The sequence below is a fragment of the Aythya ferina genome (assembly GCF_964211825.1).
Source record: "Aythya ferina genome assembly, chromosome: 2".
NCBI classification, from domain to species: domain Eukaryota; kingdom Metazoa; phylum Chordata; class Aves; order Anseriformes; family Anatidae; genus Aythya; species Aythya ferina.
Genome location: NC_140297.1, coordinates 55,828,613 through 55,846,452, shown reverse-complemented (window position 1 = coordinate 55,846,452; position 17,840 = coordinate 55,828,613). Strand labels below are relative to the sequence as shown.

Below are 17,840 nucleotides of genomic sequence, written 5' to 3'. Positions count from 1 at the left end.
ACTCCTTGTAATGTGCCTAGTGGAAAGTACTCTATTGCTTGTTAACAAGATACTTAGTGCAAATGTACAAACACTTAACTAGTAATAGAATCACAAGAAATATTTTACAGTTTTCTCGTTTTCTTGAGCAGACAGGTAAGCTGGTAGAAGAAAAAGGGGTTAAATTTTAAACACGCTTTTCTAGTCTTTGTGTGGATGTGAATGTTTATACAATGCATATAATGATGGAAAATCATGCTCAACAAGGATAGCATTATGCATTTTGAAGGATCTAGGTAAGAAACTATCCAATAAATGGTGATATGGGTTTTAAAGAGCTGTTTGAAGGCTATAAAAAGGCCAATTAGTGGAAAAATACCGTAAGACTATTTGAAACATACTGATGAGTTGGTTGGTTCTGAGGCAGAGGCATGAACAAAAGAGCGTAACAAAAACAATGTGGGAGAGAGAGAAGGGCACACAGACATGAGAGATGGGGTCTGAACAGGAGCAAGATTAGTTAGGGATTTGATGATGAGAAAGAAAAGATTAAAATTCATGTTGGGAATAACTTAACACAGTTTCCTTTTGTTATCTTTAATTGCAAAGAGCTTCTAACATTTTGTCCTCCACTACGGAAGTTCTTATGCTGTCATTATCACTGCATTTTTGTAGCTTTTTTCAGTACTGTAGTAGGCAATATGTACCAGATATTGCCGCTGTGTTGAGAACTCCTTCCTTTCCTCCTCTCAGGTAGAGGAGTAACTTGGCAGTTGAACGTTTTGTCTCGGTGGTATTTCTTGTTTTGGTTGTTCCTACTTTATAGAAAGAATGTGTTTACATTTAATTTATGTATATGCACAAGCTGTACGTATTCTGCACTTATCTTAGAGTTTCTAGGAAGGGGAAACAGGAAAGGAAACCAAGGGAAGGGGGGTTAATGGGGGAAGGAAACATCTACATGTGAAGAATAGTAAGGTTTGCGATGGTTCTTCAGTCCCAGTATTTGTTCTTGGTTGCACCAAAAAACGTTTGGATTTATTTTGGGGTAAAATGGTGTTTACAAACTACATGAGCATCTTGTTCCCAGTTTTTCTTCTTATGGTTGAGGAGCTAAGTGGTGTACTAGATATTTGTATATAGCATCTCTGAGAAAATGCAAAAGCTTCAGGACACAGACATACCATTTGCATTTCTTGTGGAAAGTATATATGGACAGACAGAAGAAAAGTGTAACATAGTTTTCCCTGTCCTGCTTGGAAGGTCAGAGTTGCCATCTGTAGGTTTAAATTTGTTTCCTACTGCAGCATAAAGGAAGGTAACAATTTATACTGGTTATTACTGAGGTGCTAGTGAATCAAATAACAGAAATGAAGGAATAGTAATTAGAATATCAGAGTAAGTAGGCACCAAGAATGCACAAAACCTAATTAGATAATAAATATCTGTTTCATAATTTTGACATGTTGTATTACAGCCTGGGAGGGTAGCGGGTGGGGAGAAGCTTGTTTTTATATTATTAGGTGACAGTTAACCTTGTGACATTTAAAAAATGGAAAGAGATCCAAATCACTATATAGCTATAAATCTGACTTTAAGCTTTTGAAGAAATGAAGGAAAGAATAATTAAATACCTAGAAGTAAATAAATAAAAAGTGAAGTAAAATGCAGCACACGTCTATCAACAGTTTATTGTTCAGGATTAACCTGATATTCTCTTCTGATGAAGTGCAGTACTTCTTTCTCAGACAGGAAAAACACAATAGATCCAGTGTGTCAAATGCCAATAAAATATTTGATACGCTATAATGATGAAAATTATTACGTGAACCAAGGAAGATGAGGTTTGAATGAGGAATTGCAAAGTGAGTTGTGAGCTGGCAAATGGAATTGCCTTATGGGTTATACTGAAGAGTTAGCAGCTGGCTGAGAGATTAGAGTTGCTCAGAGATCAGTGCCAGAGGGGATCCTGTTTAATGCTTTGACCTTTGCTCAAAATTAGGAATATACTATTGAAATTTGCTGATGATACAGATTCAGCCTAGAAAAATAACCAAAGATTTGGATGGCACCATGAAAGTTAATAGTGCAGAATAATGCTGTTGAGAATGATAACAAGAATCTCTGTGTAAAGCTGGAGTTTGTTGGTTGGAGATGACTGTGAAGAGAAGGATGGGAACGTACTGAAGAGAGTTACTATACTGAGCAATCTTAGGGTGAATTTATGCCACCATTTTGATGTATTCAGGAAAATGCTGTATCTCAAGCAAAGTATTTTCAACAGAGATATGAAAATATTAATCAACACTGAAACCACAAAACATTGGTAAGACCTCCAGAATACCAATATGATCACAAGTGCAGGGGAGGGGGTGACTACAAAGAAGATAACTAGAAAATCTATTTTCCAACAGGAGACTTGTCTTCATAAAAGTATGGACTGAATGAACTATTGCTCTCTACACTAAGTCATCAATAGTACATCTCAAAGAGGAATAAAAGCTTTTTAAGACAGGCCAATGTTACCAATAAATAAATAAATCCCATCACAAACAAAATAGCATCTGTATATTCTTTATGGACAGATTTTTGGATGGAAATTAAGTAAAATTATACCATGCGTGAAAGAAAGAAATTCTAGACCTGCCTTCCAGAAGGACCCTGAGAGCAAGAAAGTTCTCAAAATGTAGTTGGTAAGGCTTTATAAGTGTCAGTACTTAAAATACAGTTGTCCATACTAGGAAGCGACAGAACCCATTGACTAGGAATTTCAAGTTCTCTGTGCTGTGCTTGCTTCTAACTTCAGAGCCTGGTTAAGGACAGAAGTGTGGTTTTGAAGTAAATTTTTCATGTAAGCATAGCCTTATTCCTAAAAGAAAGAATGGAATTGTCTAGAAATATATTTTTTTATATTAATGAACTGTACATATGGCTTGGATTAGTTTTTCAGAGTATATGCTGAAAAGCAAAAGGTAAATATACTACATGAATAAATATACTCAAATAATTTTCTTTTTTAAATACAAATTTCTTTTTTCTTACATTTTTTGTAGGTTTTATGTTCTGGTTCCCTAAAATTTCTTCCACTAACTCCACTACAATGGGGAAGGACAGATAGGTGGCAGATCACAATATGTCAGTTTGTTAATGTACTTAATAGAAAAGAAATTTTATAGTTCTGTCTGATAAAACAAGCTAGCAGAAAATTGGGGGTTAAGGAAATCATTCAAAGTTACAGTTAGGTAGCACTGATATTATATCACTTTTTTTATTTTTAACTACATTATGTTTAGTTTATGGGAAAAGCAAATAAAAATAATAAATAAATAAATGGATACAGATGAGGCTAGTTCAACCATCATAGAGGAAGTATAAAATTAGCATTGGGAAGTTTGCTGAAGATCTGTTTTTATGTTCTGATATGCTCCACTGAATGATAGAGAAATATCTTTTTCATATATCACTATATTAATTCATTTACCTCACTGCTGTAGTCAATAATGGAGTATTTTTACTAGCTATGCTACAATAAATGTAAGTTATATAGCACTAAAAAGTGAAACAGTTCACTGGCATTATATGTGAGATTTTGTATAAATAGCTGGCCAAATTCACATAGAAAAATGTTTAGTATGGTCATTGGAAAAAAAATAACTTTTGAAGTAATGTGTTAAAAATGTAAATGAAGAAGAAAATAGATTGAAAGCAGTTATTTTGAAAGACTGGAAAAAATCAAGAAACTATATTCAAATTTAGGAACTTTTCTAGTTGTTTATATCTTTCAATAAAAGTTCAATAAGATTATTTTTGAAGTGTCACTGGTCTCTGTTTTCCCTACTCATGTACCCACCAGCTATGAATTCATGGAAATGTTTAGTGATTTGGATGTTTAGAAATGTGCCATTATGTGCTGCTGTTCTGTAGTGTTGAGAGCACAACTTGAAGCTATCACTTACTAGCTGAATTACAGTAATCAACTCTGTCTGTGCATTTAGACTACCACAGTTACAAAACTAAATGAATTCACTTAAACCTTGTAGAAAACATAATTTATTGAACTGTGATAACTGTCTCAGGTAGGTTTACTGTATTTTAATATGAAAGCAAAATTTTAAATTGCTTTGTTTCTTACTTCAGATGAGCATTTCTTTAAGTGCTATTTTTTAACAAAACTAGTAGATTCTGATTTTTTTTTTTGAAAAAGAATAAATGGCTAGCCTTGAATACCACAGGCTGATATAGGACATAAGCCATGGTGGTGTGTGTTCTGAAGTACTTCTGGCATGCATAAAGCCAACAATCCTTTATAAGGATGAATACAGAACATCCAAGTCTCAAATGCATATTGTCATGTAGGTTCTTTTTGGTAGCTGTCCTGCATATCAATGCTATCAAGTGGAACTTGAGGAGACAGGAAACTCTAAGCTTACAGAGCGTGCACTAGATACTTTGAGTCTCCTTAAATTGCTACGTAAGAAAGGAAAAGCTGTCCTTGGATGTTATTTAATAATGTGTTGTTAACATGATGAATATGATGAACTGCAGATCCTAAAGACAAACATCCTTAATTTGTAATGCATTTCTGAAACTTTTTTTTGTTTGTCTAATGAGCAGTTTCCTAACTTTTATTTCCAATGTTTTAATGAAAAATACAGTTCATAAAATAGATTTGGCTAACTCAACATGAAAGCAAAACTCCTTAATTTCTTGATTTTTAAAAAATGCAGAACCTATACCGAGTCTGACTCTAGCCAATTTAATAAAGGAGAAAAAGTCTTTGAAATTATATTGCACAGATGTCTCAAAGAAAAGAGATTTAATTGTTTCAAAGGTGAAAATACATGGTAACTCCTTTTTTTTTTTTTTTTTTTAACTATCTGAGGTCAAGCTCATGTCTCTGAAATCACATTTAGATAATATTTGAAAAGATAAATATATGTTCTGCTATGCCATAGAATATCTGGCATCCCACTTCTTCTGCATTCCTCCCACTCCCCAGCAACAGCATAGCTGGAGAAGAAAAACAGATGGGTAGGATAAAACAGCAACGTTTGCCACAAATCCCTATAAAGAAAAACCTATTGAATTTTTTATAATGCACCCTATACCACCTTGTTTGTTTTAATAATGCAACATTAGTAATTTCCGTCCTAGCCAGCAATCTGCCTTCACTTTATCCCATTGCTGACAACAGAAGGATAAATAGCAACTCACTGGCATTCTTTCTTTTACTTTCAGTCACAGGACTGGAGTCCATGAGGCATGACACCACCTGCATAGCAGAAAGCAGCGTGGCTTGTGATATTCTTTTTGTTTTTGACAGCTAAGTACCAGTCATACTTAGTTTAGAACCCTAATTTATTAAGTGAAAACACTCCACTTTTATTCCCCCTTTTTTTCCTGTTTGTAAAGGGGCTTCATCAGAGCCTGATAATTAATTGTGCAACTTTGTTTTTGGATACAAATTATATTACTCTGAAAGAAATAACAAGGATTAATTGCTAAGCAAGGACATGATATACTGCTTGGGCAGCTCTGAATTTAGCTGCATGTAAATCTTGACACTCATTTAGTTTTCTCTCTATCTTTGCATCTCATCCTGACAGGTGCGTGCCCAATCACTGTGAACATGGTGGCAAATGCACCCAGACATGGGACAGCTTCAAGTGCACTTGCGATGGAACTGGATACAGTGGCGCCACTTGTCATAACTGTAAGCCGTCTTGCAATTTCAAAATCATAATTGAGTATGGAAGACCCTGGTGTCTTTTGAGATATAAAGTTTGTCATCTTATCTGCTTGCTAAAGATTCTCAACCTTTTTAAGAAAAAGTTGATTTAAGCAGGCTCTGCCTTTTCTATGTAGGGCTGTATTTATATAGTATTTTTCTGTATCACGCAAGGATCCAAAGCACATTGACCAAGTACATTGTCAGTGATTGCACTCTACACTTTGAAATGGACACAGTGAATGTGCCCTCAGCTTTTGGGGAGAGCTGCTGACCACTGCTAGAGAAATATTGGTTCAGGTTGCTAATCCTGAGGCTTTGTTTACATACTGATTTGTGACCATTCTATATTTAAATTATTCTTTTGTCTTACAAATAAAAATATTTCCTATGAGCTCCACCTATCCTTCAATATTAAAGCAAAGAAAAATGACAAAAATATACAGCTGCTCTTTTTACAGATTCTGAAGTGTGTATGCAGAGCCTCCCATGTGTCTTCTGTTCCTTCCATCATACACTAAAAACAGGGTTTTTATCTACAAAGTGTATTTTTAAAATATCTGGAAAATGCAGAAAATATATCAAGTCCTTCCTTTTTTCCTCTTTTTCTTTAGCAAACTGTCTCTTAATATTGAGGAGATAATAAAGATTGAACAGTTGAAAAGTTAAATTTGAAGTTGGGTTTTATGTAGATATAAATTAATATAATCTAATTACAACTATATAAAATGTTACAAATGCAATTGCAGTATTATTGAATTCATAATCAAAATGACAATGAGAAAAATGGTGACAATTCATAGTCTGAATATACATATGTATTAATCAAGTCCTTCATGGTATGGCTACCATGCTAGTAAAACTGAGAGTTAAGTGGCAAATGAGTGTTTATTAATGGGAAATATATGAAGCACCAATGTGTGTGTAAGAAATTTCATGGGCAGCCCTTTTTCCACCGAGTGGGTGTGCATAGCAGTGCTTACCTCTTCTCTTAAGAAAGGAGACACAGAATTTAGAATGAAGTAGGATTTTGGTGAAACAAAGGAAAAGTAATTTTTTTTTTAAAGAATAATATTTTTAGAACTTTTTCTGCTCTAGTATAGACACCTGGAAAAATATGCTTCCTGTCCATATGATATGCTATGAAGGTGTTTAACTGGAGAAATGCAGGGATGGAAGCTCAGTTAATTAAGTACATTTTATCTAGCAAGCCTCAGAAAATATGTATAATTTGTCAGAGGAAAATGTGTTGTGCAGGATCCAAAAGCCTGACAGAGGCAAGATTCCTGCAGCTGCATGCATTCCCAGCAGGCACATCATGCACATGCAAGTGCATGGCTGGCTGCACAGATAATATGCAAAACATTTACAGAAATACTGCACCAGTGTCCTTATCCCTTTCCCTTTTTTGGCTGATCAGTGGCTTGGCTCAGACAGTCTGCCTAGTAGCTGTTCCTGGGTCCCAGTCTCCCCAGTTACTGATGCCTGGACCGTGAATAGACTGGCAAGGTATTATTTGGGCTCTTCCTTCTGCCATTGTCTCTTCACTCCTTTGTGAGTGTGTAGATGACTTAAGATATAATCTAACATAGTCTATCTTTCCTTCTTGAGTCCCAAAGAGAAGCAACAAGGACACATAGGTGACGTAACTTTTCTTAAATCAGTCACTAAAAAGGAAAGGACTAATAAACCAATGATGTGTAAACAGTTCTCTTAACAGGATTTTCACCTGCCTGTTATGGATGAACAATGCAATAAGGCAAGTAAAAGGCACTGCTGGACTGCAGTATTGAAAGGGGGATTTGGAGTCTACTGTTCTGTTTTTAACTATAGGATGAGTTATGTGATATAGGATAAGTATATGGGATTACGGTGTCCAGGTCATTTAGAGATGTTTAGAAATATTGTTTAGAAATTTACATTTTAATTCAGATGAACTTTCTAACATAGATGTCTAAGCTTTTGTTTTGATTAATTTTTATCTTAAAAAAGAGAAGTTTTTATCAGTGCTACCATTTTAGAAGTCTTTTTTTTTTTTTTTTTTTTTTTTTTTACTATTTAAAAAAATGTTGAGCAGAAAGTTATTTACTCAGTGGATGTTCTGTGAGAATGTGTGAGGTCTTGTGCTGTTCTGGAGTCTGGAATTGAATGGTTCCAAAATCGGTGAAAATCAAAAATTAGTGTTGAGGTATAAGCTGAGATAACCTTACCTCTGCCTTTACTGAGCAGGCAATACTTACCAGGATTTACAAGATGTTACAACTCTGTTTACAGTATTAATTATCTCTGCAAATAAAGAGGGGATCTATTGAAACTTGCTAAAGGTTGTGGTTATCCTGTCCTAAGGTATGGGGCTTCAACTCTGCTGCAGTGATACTGACCCCATCTGTCCTTTCCTACTTCTGCAGTGTGAATATGTGCTTGAACATGCTTGGTGTGCTACCTTTCAGCTCCTTATGAAATTTCTGATGTTTGTGACAATAGTACAAAAGAGATGCTGGAGGAGGAACAAAGTTGGAATGATAACTGGTGTAATATAAAAATAACTGGAAGCAATTTTAAACAGGATTATGAGTTGTATGAAAAGGCTATAAAGTTTAGCAGATGTTGTGATTCTATGGAGAAGAAAATTGTTTAAGTACAGGCACTTTCAGTATCATTTATCTTAAATATAAGATTGTTACAAAGCAAGTGGTTTTGTGTTCTACTGTAAAATGTTTTTCTCAGTGTTTACAATGTTTGTGCTGGTGATGTAACAGGGCATTTCTTAAAGAGGCTAGAGTCAAGGCTATACTAGTGTGTATCTTAGCTCTGTAACTTATGATTTTCATGAGTTTGAGTTTTGCTGAACTTAAAGGAACAAGTTCTGTGTTACCGAAGGCTTTTGTCAGTGAATTTTGCTTTGGTCAGGGAATTTCAACACTTTCCTAAGCTTTTGACCTGAAACAAGGCAAAGCTTTACAGCCTTGACTGAATTTCAGACTAGTGTGTTAGGTTTCTTTTGAAGTTGAAACTCAGACAAAATCAAGAGATGATGTCCTTGAAGTGAAACAGAGAAAAATGTTTGCATGAAACCCTTGTGAATCAAAATGGCCTTGTTTCACGTAGGTCTGGTCATAATATATTTATAGCATGATAGTGAAAACAATAGTTAGTTCAGAGAGGTGAAGTATGTATTCTGGAGATGAGAACAGTGTAAACTACAAAACAGAAATAGTTATTTCAGATTTATTTGAAATTAACAATTTTGAGGGGAGGCGTATGGGTTGAGATAAGGATAATTTAATTAAAGAGGAAAAGATAAAATCAAACAAAGACCACAGAGAAGCAGAAGGAAGAAAAAAAATCTCTACTTCCCATCAACAAGCAATGTTCTTCCGTGTCCTGGGAAGCAGGGCCTCAATATGTGCAGCAGTTGTTTGGGAGGGCAGATATCTTCATAACAGGAGACCCTCCTTCTCCTTCCCCTTTCCCACCTTTTATTGCTCAGTGTGACATCATATGGTATGGAATATCCCTTTGATCGGTTTAGGTCAGCTGCCCTGGTGATGGTCCCTCCCTGTCTCTTGCTCACCCCCGGCCTCCTGACTGTGTGGGGTTTGGAGGGAGTCCTGGTGCTGTGCCAGCACTGCTCAGCAGTAGACACAAAACTGGTGTGATTACAGTGCTGTTCTAGCTACAAGTGCAGAGCACAGCATTGTATGGGCTGCTGCATGGAAAGTAAACTCCATCCCAGCCAGACCCTGTAGAGTCCCAAAAGCTTAATGGTGAATTAACCAATAATATTGGAAAGTTGTGTATTTCATTGCATAGGAAACACCCTAGAAATCTGCCATATTGGTTTTTTCATAACATTCTCAGTACCCAGGGGAATACTGTGGCCTTGCAAATACCAAGCTATAAAACCAACTTTATCATTAGATAAAACAGAAAGGTAAATTAATACTTAAGCATTAAATTTTTTGAGATTTTTTTAATACTTAAAAATCATTATTTACAGGTGTTAAAGGGTTTAAAATTGTTTTAAAAATTATTAAGGTTATAATTAACATTAAGCATAATCCTTATCAGCTTTATTGTATGAGCTAAATTTTAATCTCTGACTAACCTTTATAGCCTACTGAAGGCTGCCCTGCCATGCACATTTCTTAGAGACACGTTTTTCAATAGTCTATTGGTAAGTGGTTCCTGGAGCCATTGAGAATAGGAGCTTATTTTCTTCATTGCTTCTCATCTCCATTGTGTTGTTCAGATAACATCACTCTGCTGCACCTTGCACAAACTATACATACAGCTTTAGGCTCTAAGGTGCTTTCTTAAAACAAAATGGTATAAATTTACAAATGCATATCAGCACAAATAGTAATTATTCAAACTTCTTTCTCTCAGATTTTTAATGTGCAGCATGTTTTCACTTAACTCTACATATGAAAGAAACACAATAAAGGATTTAGGAAAAATCTAGCAGAACCTATAAAAATAATTTAACTATATTTGTCTTCTCCTAATTATTTCCAATAGCAAAGTCCAGTTTGTTCTCAAAGGATTAATCTTAATTATGTTCATATTTACTCATATGAGACAAGCTATATTCTTTCTAAATTTCACTTTCAAACAAAAAAATGCCCTTATTTTTACTTGTGTATGTCCACCTTTCCTTTGAGAATATCTCATGGGAAAGGGTTTGCTTATAAATCTTCAGTTATTCCACTGGGGGCACTAACCTCAAGCTTGCCATCAGTTATCTGTTAGACCTGTAAAAGCAATAGGTGATATTTAGTCTTAGATAATCACATCACTAGAGGCAGAGAAATTACACCGGAATACAGAGAGTACAACTCTATTGAGAACATATACAAATTTTTATATTTTTAGAGTAGAATTCTGCTGCAAGGTTGTGGGGATTTGTTTTGTTTTGTTTGTTTGTTTTTGTTGTTGTTTGTTTGTTTGGTTTTTTGTTTTCCAGAATGAGTATTTGTAACAATGTGGTGAGTTGTTTGTTTTTTTTTGTTTTGTTTTTTTTTTTTTTTGTCCTAGTTTCAACATAACAGATCCTGACCCCTGCATTCCCTGGCTCTGTCTCCTCATAGCTTGTCATGAATGTTACCATATATTTCGGAATGTATTCCAGAGTTTACTAGGGAGTAAAGCACTGATCTTCCCTTTAGATTAATACATTAGGTGTAACTGAAAGTCTAATGAGCATTGATTATTTGTTTTCCTAGGAATACTCACTTTCTCCCTAAAATGAAATTCTTCATTAATAAGTAGTGTGTTAGTATCTAGAAGTAAAACTTGAGCAAGAAACTTCTATACTAACACACATTGTAGAGGCAGTGATAATTTTGATTCTTAATTCTTTCTAAAATCAGTAATCAGAAAACCAAATATAATCTGCATAAGCTGTAATGATTGGACTTACAGCAAGACTTCTGTTGATTACTTGGCTATAAATGATTTTCTTGTATTTCCAGAAAGGAGGAAACAACTGAAGCATTTGACTTTTTACATTCAGAGTCTAGAGAAGAAAAGATGTCATTATAGAGTTTGTTTTTATTTCTCTAGAGCATTTTGGGAAGTAGTCCATAGCAAAAAGAGCAAATACATAATTCGTCAAAGATATGCATTTTGAATCTTCAGGAAAAAAAAAAATAAATAAAAGTACAGATGCATAGTCATCACGAACAAGTATGACTTTCCACCCCAGTAAAAACTGGGCGAGTTCTGAGAATAAAATTGAGATCATAAAAAGTAACTAACAGATTTGTTAGAGAACTAAATTTTTTATTTTATTTTATTTTATTTTTTAAGAAATGGCAATGGGCTTGCAGTTTCACAGACAGATTAATGCATTATGTGATCAATAATGAGAGTTCTCTTTACAATTCACTAATTACAGAAACATTTAATGGAGGGAAGAGAAAAATCTGCGAAACAACAGAAAAATCTTTCAAAGAAAATCAACTGCTGCAATTAATAACAAGCAACACTTACTGAACTTGTTCAATTTGATCTGAGTGAGATAGGACAGACCATCCACTAATAGTAAGGTTGCTTATGATCTCATGAGTCAAGTTTTATAATCATGAACAACACATAAATGCACTATCAGGAGAGAAGGTATATGCAACTGAAGTGCCTCCAGAACACAGCAAAATAATCCACTAATCCAAATGTGGAGGGTCATTAATGACCAAAAAAAAAAAAAACAAACTCTGAAGTTTGTAACATCTGCCAAGATGAAAGTGGTATTTATTTTTTCCCTTAGTAATTTCCCCCTAGAACTTCTACAGAATTGACCCTTGCTAGAACTAACAGAACCTCGGTTTAAGAACAAACAAAAAACTTAAACTGAAGAAAAATACTTTAATATCTTTATTATACTTCTGGATAATTGTAAACTAAATGTGGAGAAGACAGTCGTTTGATAGTAAATGCTACCAGCTGGAGACTACATCTTTCTCATTTGAGCTTTGAAAAAGGCTTTGGAAGAGATTTGGGTTTGATATCAATAAGGGTTGATGTTGATAGAAACTAGGAAACTAGTTATGTGTTTCTAAACAATATACAACCTTCAAAATTAAGGCCAGAATAGTTTCCATGGCCTGTTTGTAAAATCTAACTCTCTGTTACAGCTCTGCCTTAAGAAAGAAAAATCAAATGAAAACATATCCAAGAATACAAAATTGGACTGAAAACTACATTAAGATGACGTTCCTATCCTGCTTCTTAAGAACTCCCCTGATTATTGGAGAAGTAAATTTAAAAAAAAAAAAACAAAAAAAAAAAAAAAAAAAATTTCCAAAAGAGCTGCTGCAGTGGAGGTTCAACAGTTTCTTAAGAACAGATGAAGTTTCTCAGAAAAGAAGCAGTAGGGGATGTCCTGTCTAGCTGGGAAATAATAATAAAAAATAAATAAATCATCTGTTTGCATCCGAGATACTTAGAGACTCTGAATTTGTGACCTAGGATAAGCAAAGTAGATTTAGGGAGGTAAATGCTATGTTCAGGCTCAGCAGTGTGTGCATGTGGATGTGTATCTGAACAATGCTAATCTTGGAGCAGTAGTTGAAAATGGGAGATAGTATTTCTGAAATCTTTAGAGTCTTTTGTCTCTCCTGCTCTTAGTATTCTCTAAGAAATCACTTTCAACAGCTGATTGTTCTCAGCTGGTGAGATTGGTGTCAATTTATTCTCCTTTCTCACACTCTGTATCTGAAGTAATCAAATGTTCAAATCTGATACATGCTCTGCAGAACATCATTTCTAGCATGTCTGTCTCTTTGCTATTGAGAATAGAGATTCTCAAAGCTCGTTTATACAGAAACTATTTTGTTCACAGAAGTTTATTAGAAGGGTTGTATAATCAATATGTTAACTTCTAAAGCAGCTAATCTTTTTCCAATAACACTTTTCAAAGGAAATATCATAGTTTATAGTAGTCTGTGTGGATTCATCTCCTATTATTTATTACATGTTTTCAAGGGATTTAACATAATGCCTTTCTTGCTCTTCTAGGGATGCAGACTTATTGAATTATATGTTTTTAATTTAAAAAGATAAACTTAAATGAAGGTGAAGTTGTTTGGTTTAATCTTAGGCTTTAGAATTGGAGAATCATTTACAGTGGAGAAGATGTTCAAGATCATCAAGTCCAGCCATCAACCTGACTTATCAAGTTCCACCATTAAACCACCTCCCTTATTGCCACATCCACACATCTCTTAAATACCCCCAGGCAAGGGGATTCCACCATTTCTCTGGGTAGCCTGTTCCAATACTTGACCACCCTTTCTGGGAAGAAATTGTTGCTAATGTCAAATCTAAACTTCCAATGGTACATCCTAAGAACACTTCCTTGCATTCTGTCACTTCTCACCCAATAAAAGAGACTGACACCCTCCCTATTGCAACGTCCTGTAAGGAAGTTGTGGGCAGTGATGAGGCCTCTCCTCCTCCTCTACAAACTAAACAACCTCAATTGCCTCAGTCACTCTTCATAATCCTCGTTTTCTAGTTGCTTCAACAGCTTTGTTGCCATTCTCTGCACATGCTCAAGGAACTGAATGTCCTTTTACTAAGGGGCTCCAAACTGAACACGATATTCAAGGAGCAGTCTTGTCAGTGCTACATCCAAGGGTCTGGATGAGCCTTGTCACTTCCCTCATCCTGCTGGCCACACTATTTCTGACTCAGTCTAGGCTAGTGCCTTCTTGGCCACCTGGGCACACTAATGGCTTGTGTCCAGCTGGCAGCACCCTCAGGTCCTTTTCTGCTGGCAAATTTCTAGCCACTCTTACCCAAGCCCATACTGATGCATGAGTTTGTTATGACCCAAGTGCAGCACCTAGCACTTAGCCTTGTCACATGTCATGTGATTGGATCTGGCCCATCAATTTAGCCTATCCAGATTCCTTTGTAAACCCTTCCTACCCTTAAGTAGATCAATAGTTTTACTTAACTGGGTATCATCTACAAACTTAGTGAGGGTGGACTTGACCCTCTCATCCAGACCATTGAAAAAAATGTTAAACAAAATTAGCCCCATGACTGAACCCTGGGAATGCCACTGTTGACGTGCCACCAACTGGATTGAACTCTGTTCACTCCTTGAGCCCAGCAACCCAGCCTTCACTCAGAAAACTGTACATTTGTCCAAGCCATGAACAGACAGTGTTTTTTTTTCCAGGAAGATGCTGTGGGAAACAATGGAAGGATCAACTCTCTTGACCTGTTAGTAATACTTTGCCTAATGCAACCAAGAATACTGATAGCCTTCTTGGCACCACGGGCACATTGCAGTCTTTCATGTGAAATACATAAACCCCAAGTCAATGTATTTTTGAGCTGTGCCTCCAAAACCGGGAAAAGAAAAGCTTTTATAAAGTTAGGCTGCTTATGTATAGTTTTAAATTAGAGTCAAATGTTGTGATTTTTAAGCGAAACTACTATGTAAGGGAAATATGTTTGGGGCTCAGTGACAGTCTGAAATCAGAGTCTAATTCAGTGTTTTCAGTCCCTGAGTTCAAAGACCTAGTTTATGTGTTTAAAACTGACCAAGCAACTTGCCTGAATTTGAGAAAGTTTAGGTATTAGAGAAGTTTTTGCAGGTAGCTATAACCTGTGCTCTGTTGTTATTCAGAATGTAGAATCAAATATTATTTCCATTGGACAGTTAAGAGAGAACATGCAATTAAGAATAGATAACTTTAAAAAAGCTCGTGTATGCTATAAAATCAAAGCCAGGATTAATCACAGCCTAAAAAAGACTCAGCGTGTAAAGACTTCAAAATTAATTAGCTTTTTCTTAAAGTTCTCCATTAAGACAGTATAGTATATTGCTTATTTTAACTTAACTATAATAATAATAATAAAGGTGTTGATATTAAATTCTGATTGACAGCTGTTAGAAAGAAAAAAAAGGAAAAAAAAAATGTTTTGAAGTCACTCCATAATTCTGGCTTTTTCAGACAGGTGAGAAAATGAAGTTAGTGCAAAGGTCAATTGTAGAGATGCTCTGTAGCTGAAGTAATGAGAATTTCTTCAGATATATCTGTAGTGGTTTTTTTATTATTATTTCTACGCATACATATTTTTTTTATATAGCATTAAAAATAGACAAAAAAGAATACATTCTGTTTTTTTGTTTGTTTGTTTTCCATTAAAGAGGCAGTATATAACAACAGATAATCAGACATTATGTAGGTTTTGTACCATTTCTGTGTACATTTCTTAGGACAAAATGATTTGATAAATTCTATATTATTCATTTTTCCATAGGTAGAAGGCAGCATGATCAATCTGGTAGGACTACAGAATTAGAATTAGCATATTTAGATTCAGTCCTTTGTGTTAGCGCTTCCCAGTGATTTAATTTTGGGGCAAGTAATTTCTCTCTCCCACTTGTGTGTTTTCTCTTTTTTTTTTTTTCCTCATTTGCACCATAGGAAAAATGATGCTCTTTGTAAGTGCTTTAAGACTTATGAAAATCATTACAAGCAGAAGAGCTATTTGAAAAAATGAGAAGAAAGCTTGCAAAAAATCTCTTTTCATTCTAAAAGTTTAATGAAAAGATTTGGTCAATGTATAATCAGACCCTCATTTATCTCACAAACTGGAAACACACTAAATATTAGCAAACAAATGTTTTAATTCAAAAACTTATTTTGCAAAAGGCAGCTATTCAAGAAAATTAAGAATTGCTACTTTTCTTCCTAAAAACAGCCAGATTTTTACTGGAAGGGAAGAAGATCTCTCAAAAAATGCTAACTGCCTCCAGTTACAACTTCATAATAGTGCTGTTTTCTGTGATCTAGCTGGATGAATATATGAGATATTCATATTGAACATAGAAGTACAATGGAAAAAAAAAGACTCCCAAAGATCTCTTTGTTTCTTCCAGTTTGTCTGACTGAAGAAAAGGTGATAATAAGGATTCTGAAAAGGCTGTACTTTCTCCAGCAGATTCTCTAGGGCAGGTAATGAACTCTGTGTCATCCCTCAGGTATAAGACTTCAGGTTAGTCACCTCAAAGTCTCTGAGAATTTTGAAGATTGCTTTAAGAGGAGACACCCATCCATGCTGGAATATAGCCTTGAAAATGGAAAATGATATAGACCACCTCAGGCTCTTCCTGGGGTGGAGAAGAAGCAGCTGAGCACCCCTTCTGGAATGGGCTACTGAGGGTAGAACCCAGGTTCTAAGCAGACTTACTATGTCAGATGTCATGAATATATTTGAGCTGACTCTTTGATGGGTAGTTTTTGTTCAGGGGAAAAAGTGTGTTTTTCTTCGGATGTGGTTATGTTTTGTGCATGAAAGCAATAGAAAAAAATGCTTTTTTTTTTTTTTCTTTCTTTTTTTTTTTTTTTTTTTTTTCTCAGGTTTCTCAGGCTCAGGTTGGAAAGAACCTTTAGGATCATCTAGTTCCAATCCCCCTGCCATAGGCAGGGACGCCACCCACTAGATCACATTTCCCAGGACCTAATCCAGCCTGGTCTTGAGCACCTTCAGGGATGGGGCATCCACAGCCTCTCTGGGAAACCAGTTCCAGTGCCTCACTACCCTCTGAGTGAAGAACTTACTCCTAACCTCTAATCTAAATCTCCACTCTTCCAGTTTAAAACAATTTCCCCTTGTGCTGTCATTATCTGAGCACAAAGTCGCTCCCCATTTTTCTTATAAACCCATTTTAAGTACTGAAGAGCAACTATGCGGTCACGCCAGAGCCTTCTCTTCTTTAGGCTGAACTTTCACAGTTCTCTCATCCTTTCTTAATAGGAGAAGTGCTCCAGCCCTCTGATCATCTTCGTAGCCCTCCTCTGCACCTGCTCTAATAGCTCTGCATCCTTCTTGTGCTGGGGGCCCCAGACCTGGATGCAGCACTCCAAGTGGGGTTTCACAAAGGCAGAGCAGAGGGGGACAATCACCTCGCTCCACCTGCTGGCCACTCCACTGTTGATGCAGCCCTGGATGCAGTTGGCTTTCTGGGCTGCAAGCATGCACTGTTGACTCATGTTGAGCTTTTCATCTATCAGAACCCCCAAGTCCTTCTCTGCAGAGCTGCTCTCAATGAGTTCTTCTCCATCTGTACTCTTATCTGGAATTGCCCCAACCCAGGCGCAGCACCTTTCACTTGTTGAACCTCATTAGGTTCACATGGGCCCATTTCTCCAGTTTGTCCAGGTCCGTTTGGATGGCATCACTTCCTTCTGTTGTATCAGCTGCACCACTCAGCTTGGTGTCATTTGAAAACTTGCTGAGGGTGTACTCAATCTCACTGTCTATTTCATTGATAGAGATATAAACAGTACTGGTCTGAGGACAGACCCCTGAGGGACACCACTCATCACCAGTCTCTACCACTCTCTGGGTGTGACCTTCAAGACAACTTCTTATGCACTAAATTGCCCACCCTTCAAATCCATCTCTCTCCAATTTAGAGATAAGCGTGTCATGTGGGACCTTGTCAAATGCCTTACAGAAGTCCAGGTAGATGACATTGGTTGGTCTTCCCTTCTCAACTGATTCAGTTGCTCACTCATAGAAGGCTACCAGATTGGCAAAATTTGCCCTTGGTGAAGCCATGCTAGCTGTCCCAGATCACTTCCTTGTCTTGCATCTACCTAGACAT

The 17,840-nt window shown here is 36.1% G+C and overlaps 1 protein-coding gene across 1 annotated transcript in view; it reads left to right on the top strand.

The window, feature by feature from the left end:
- CNTNAP2 (contactin associated protein 2) overlaps window positions 1–17,840 on the top strand; it is a 1,138,684-nt gene that overhangs the window by 738,176 nt on the left and 382,668 nt on the right. Inside the window, exon 12 of the mRNA XM_084507662.1 lies at window positions 5,586–5,692. Coding sequence (XP_084363788.1) covers window positions 5,586–5,692 — 107 coding nt within the window. The remainder of the gene's footprint in view (window positions 1–5,585; window positions 5,693–17,840) is intronic.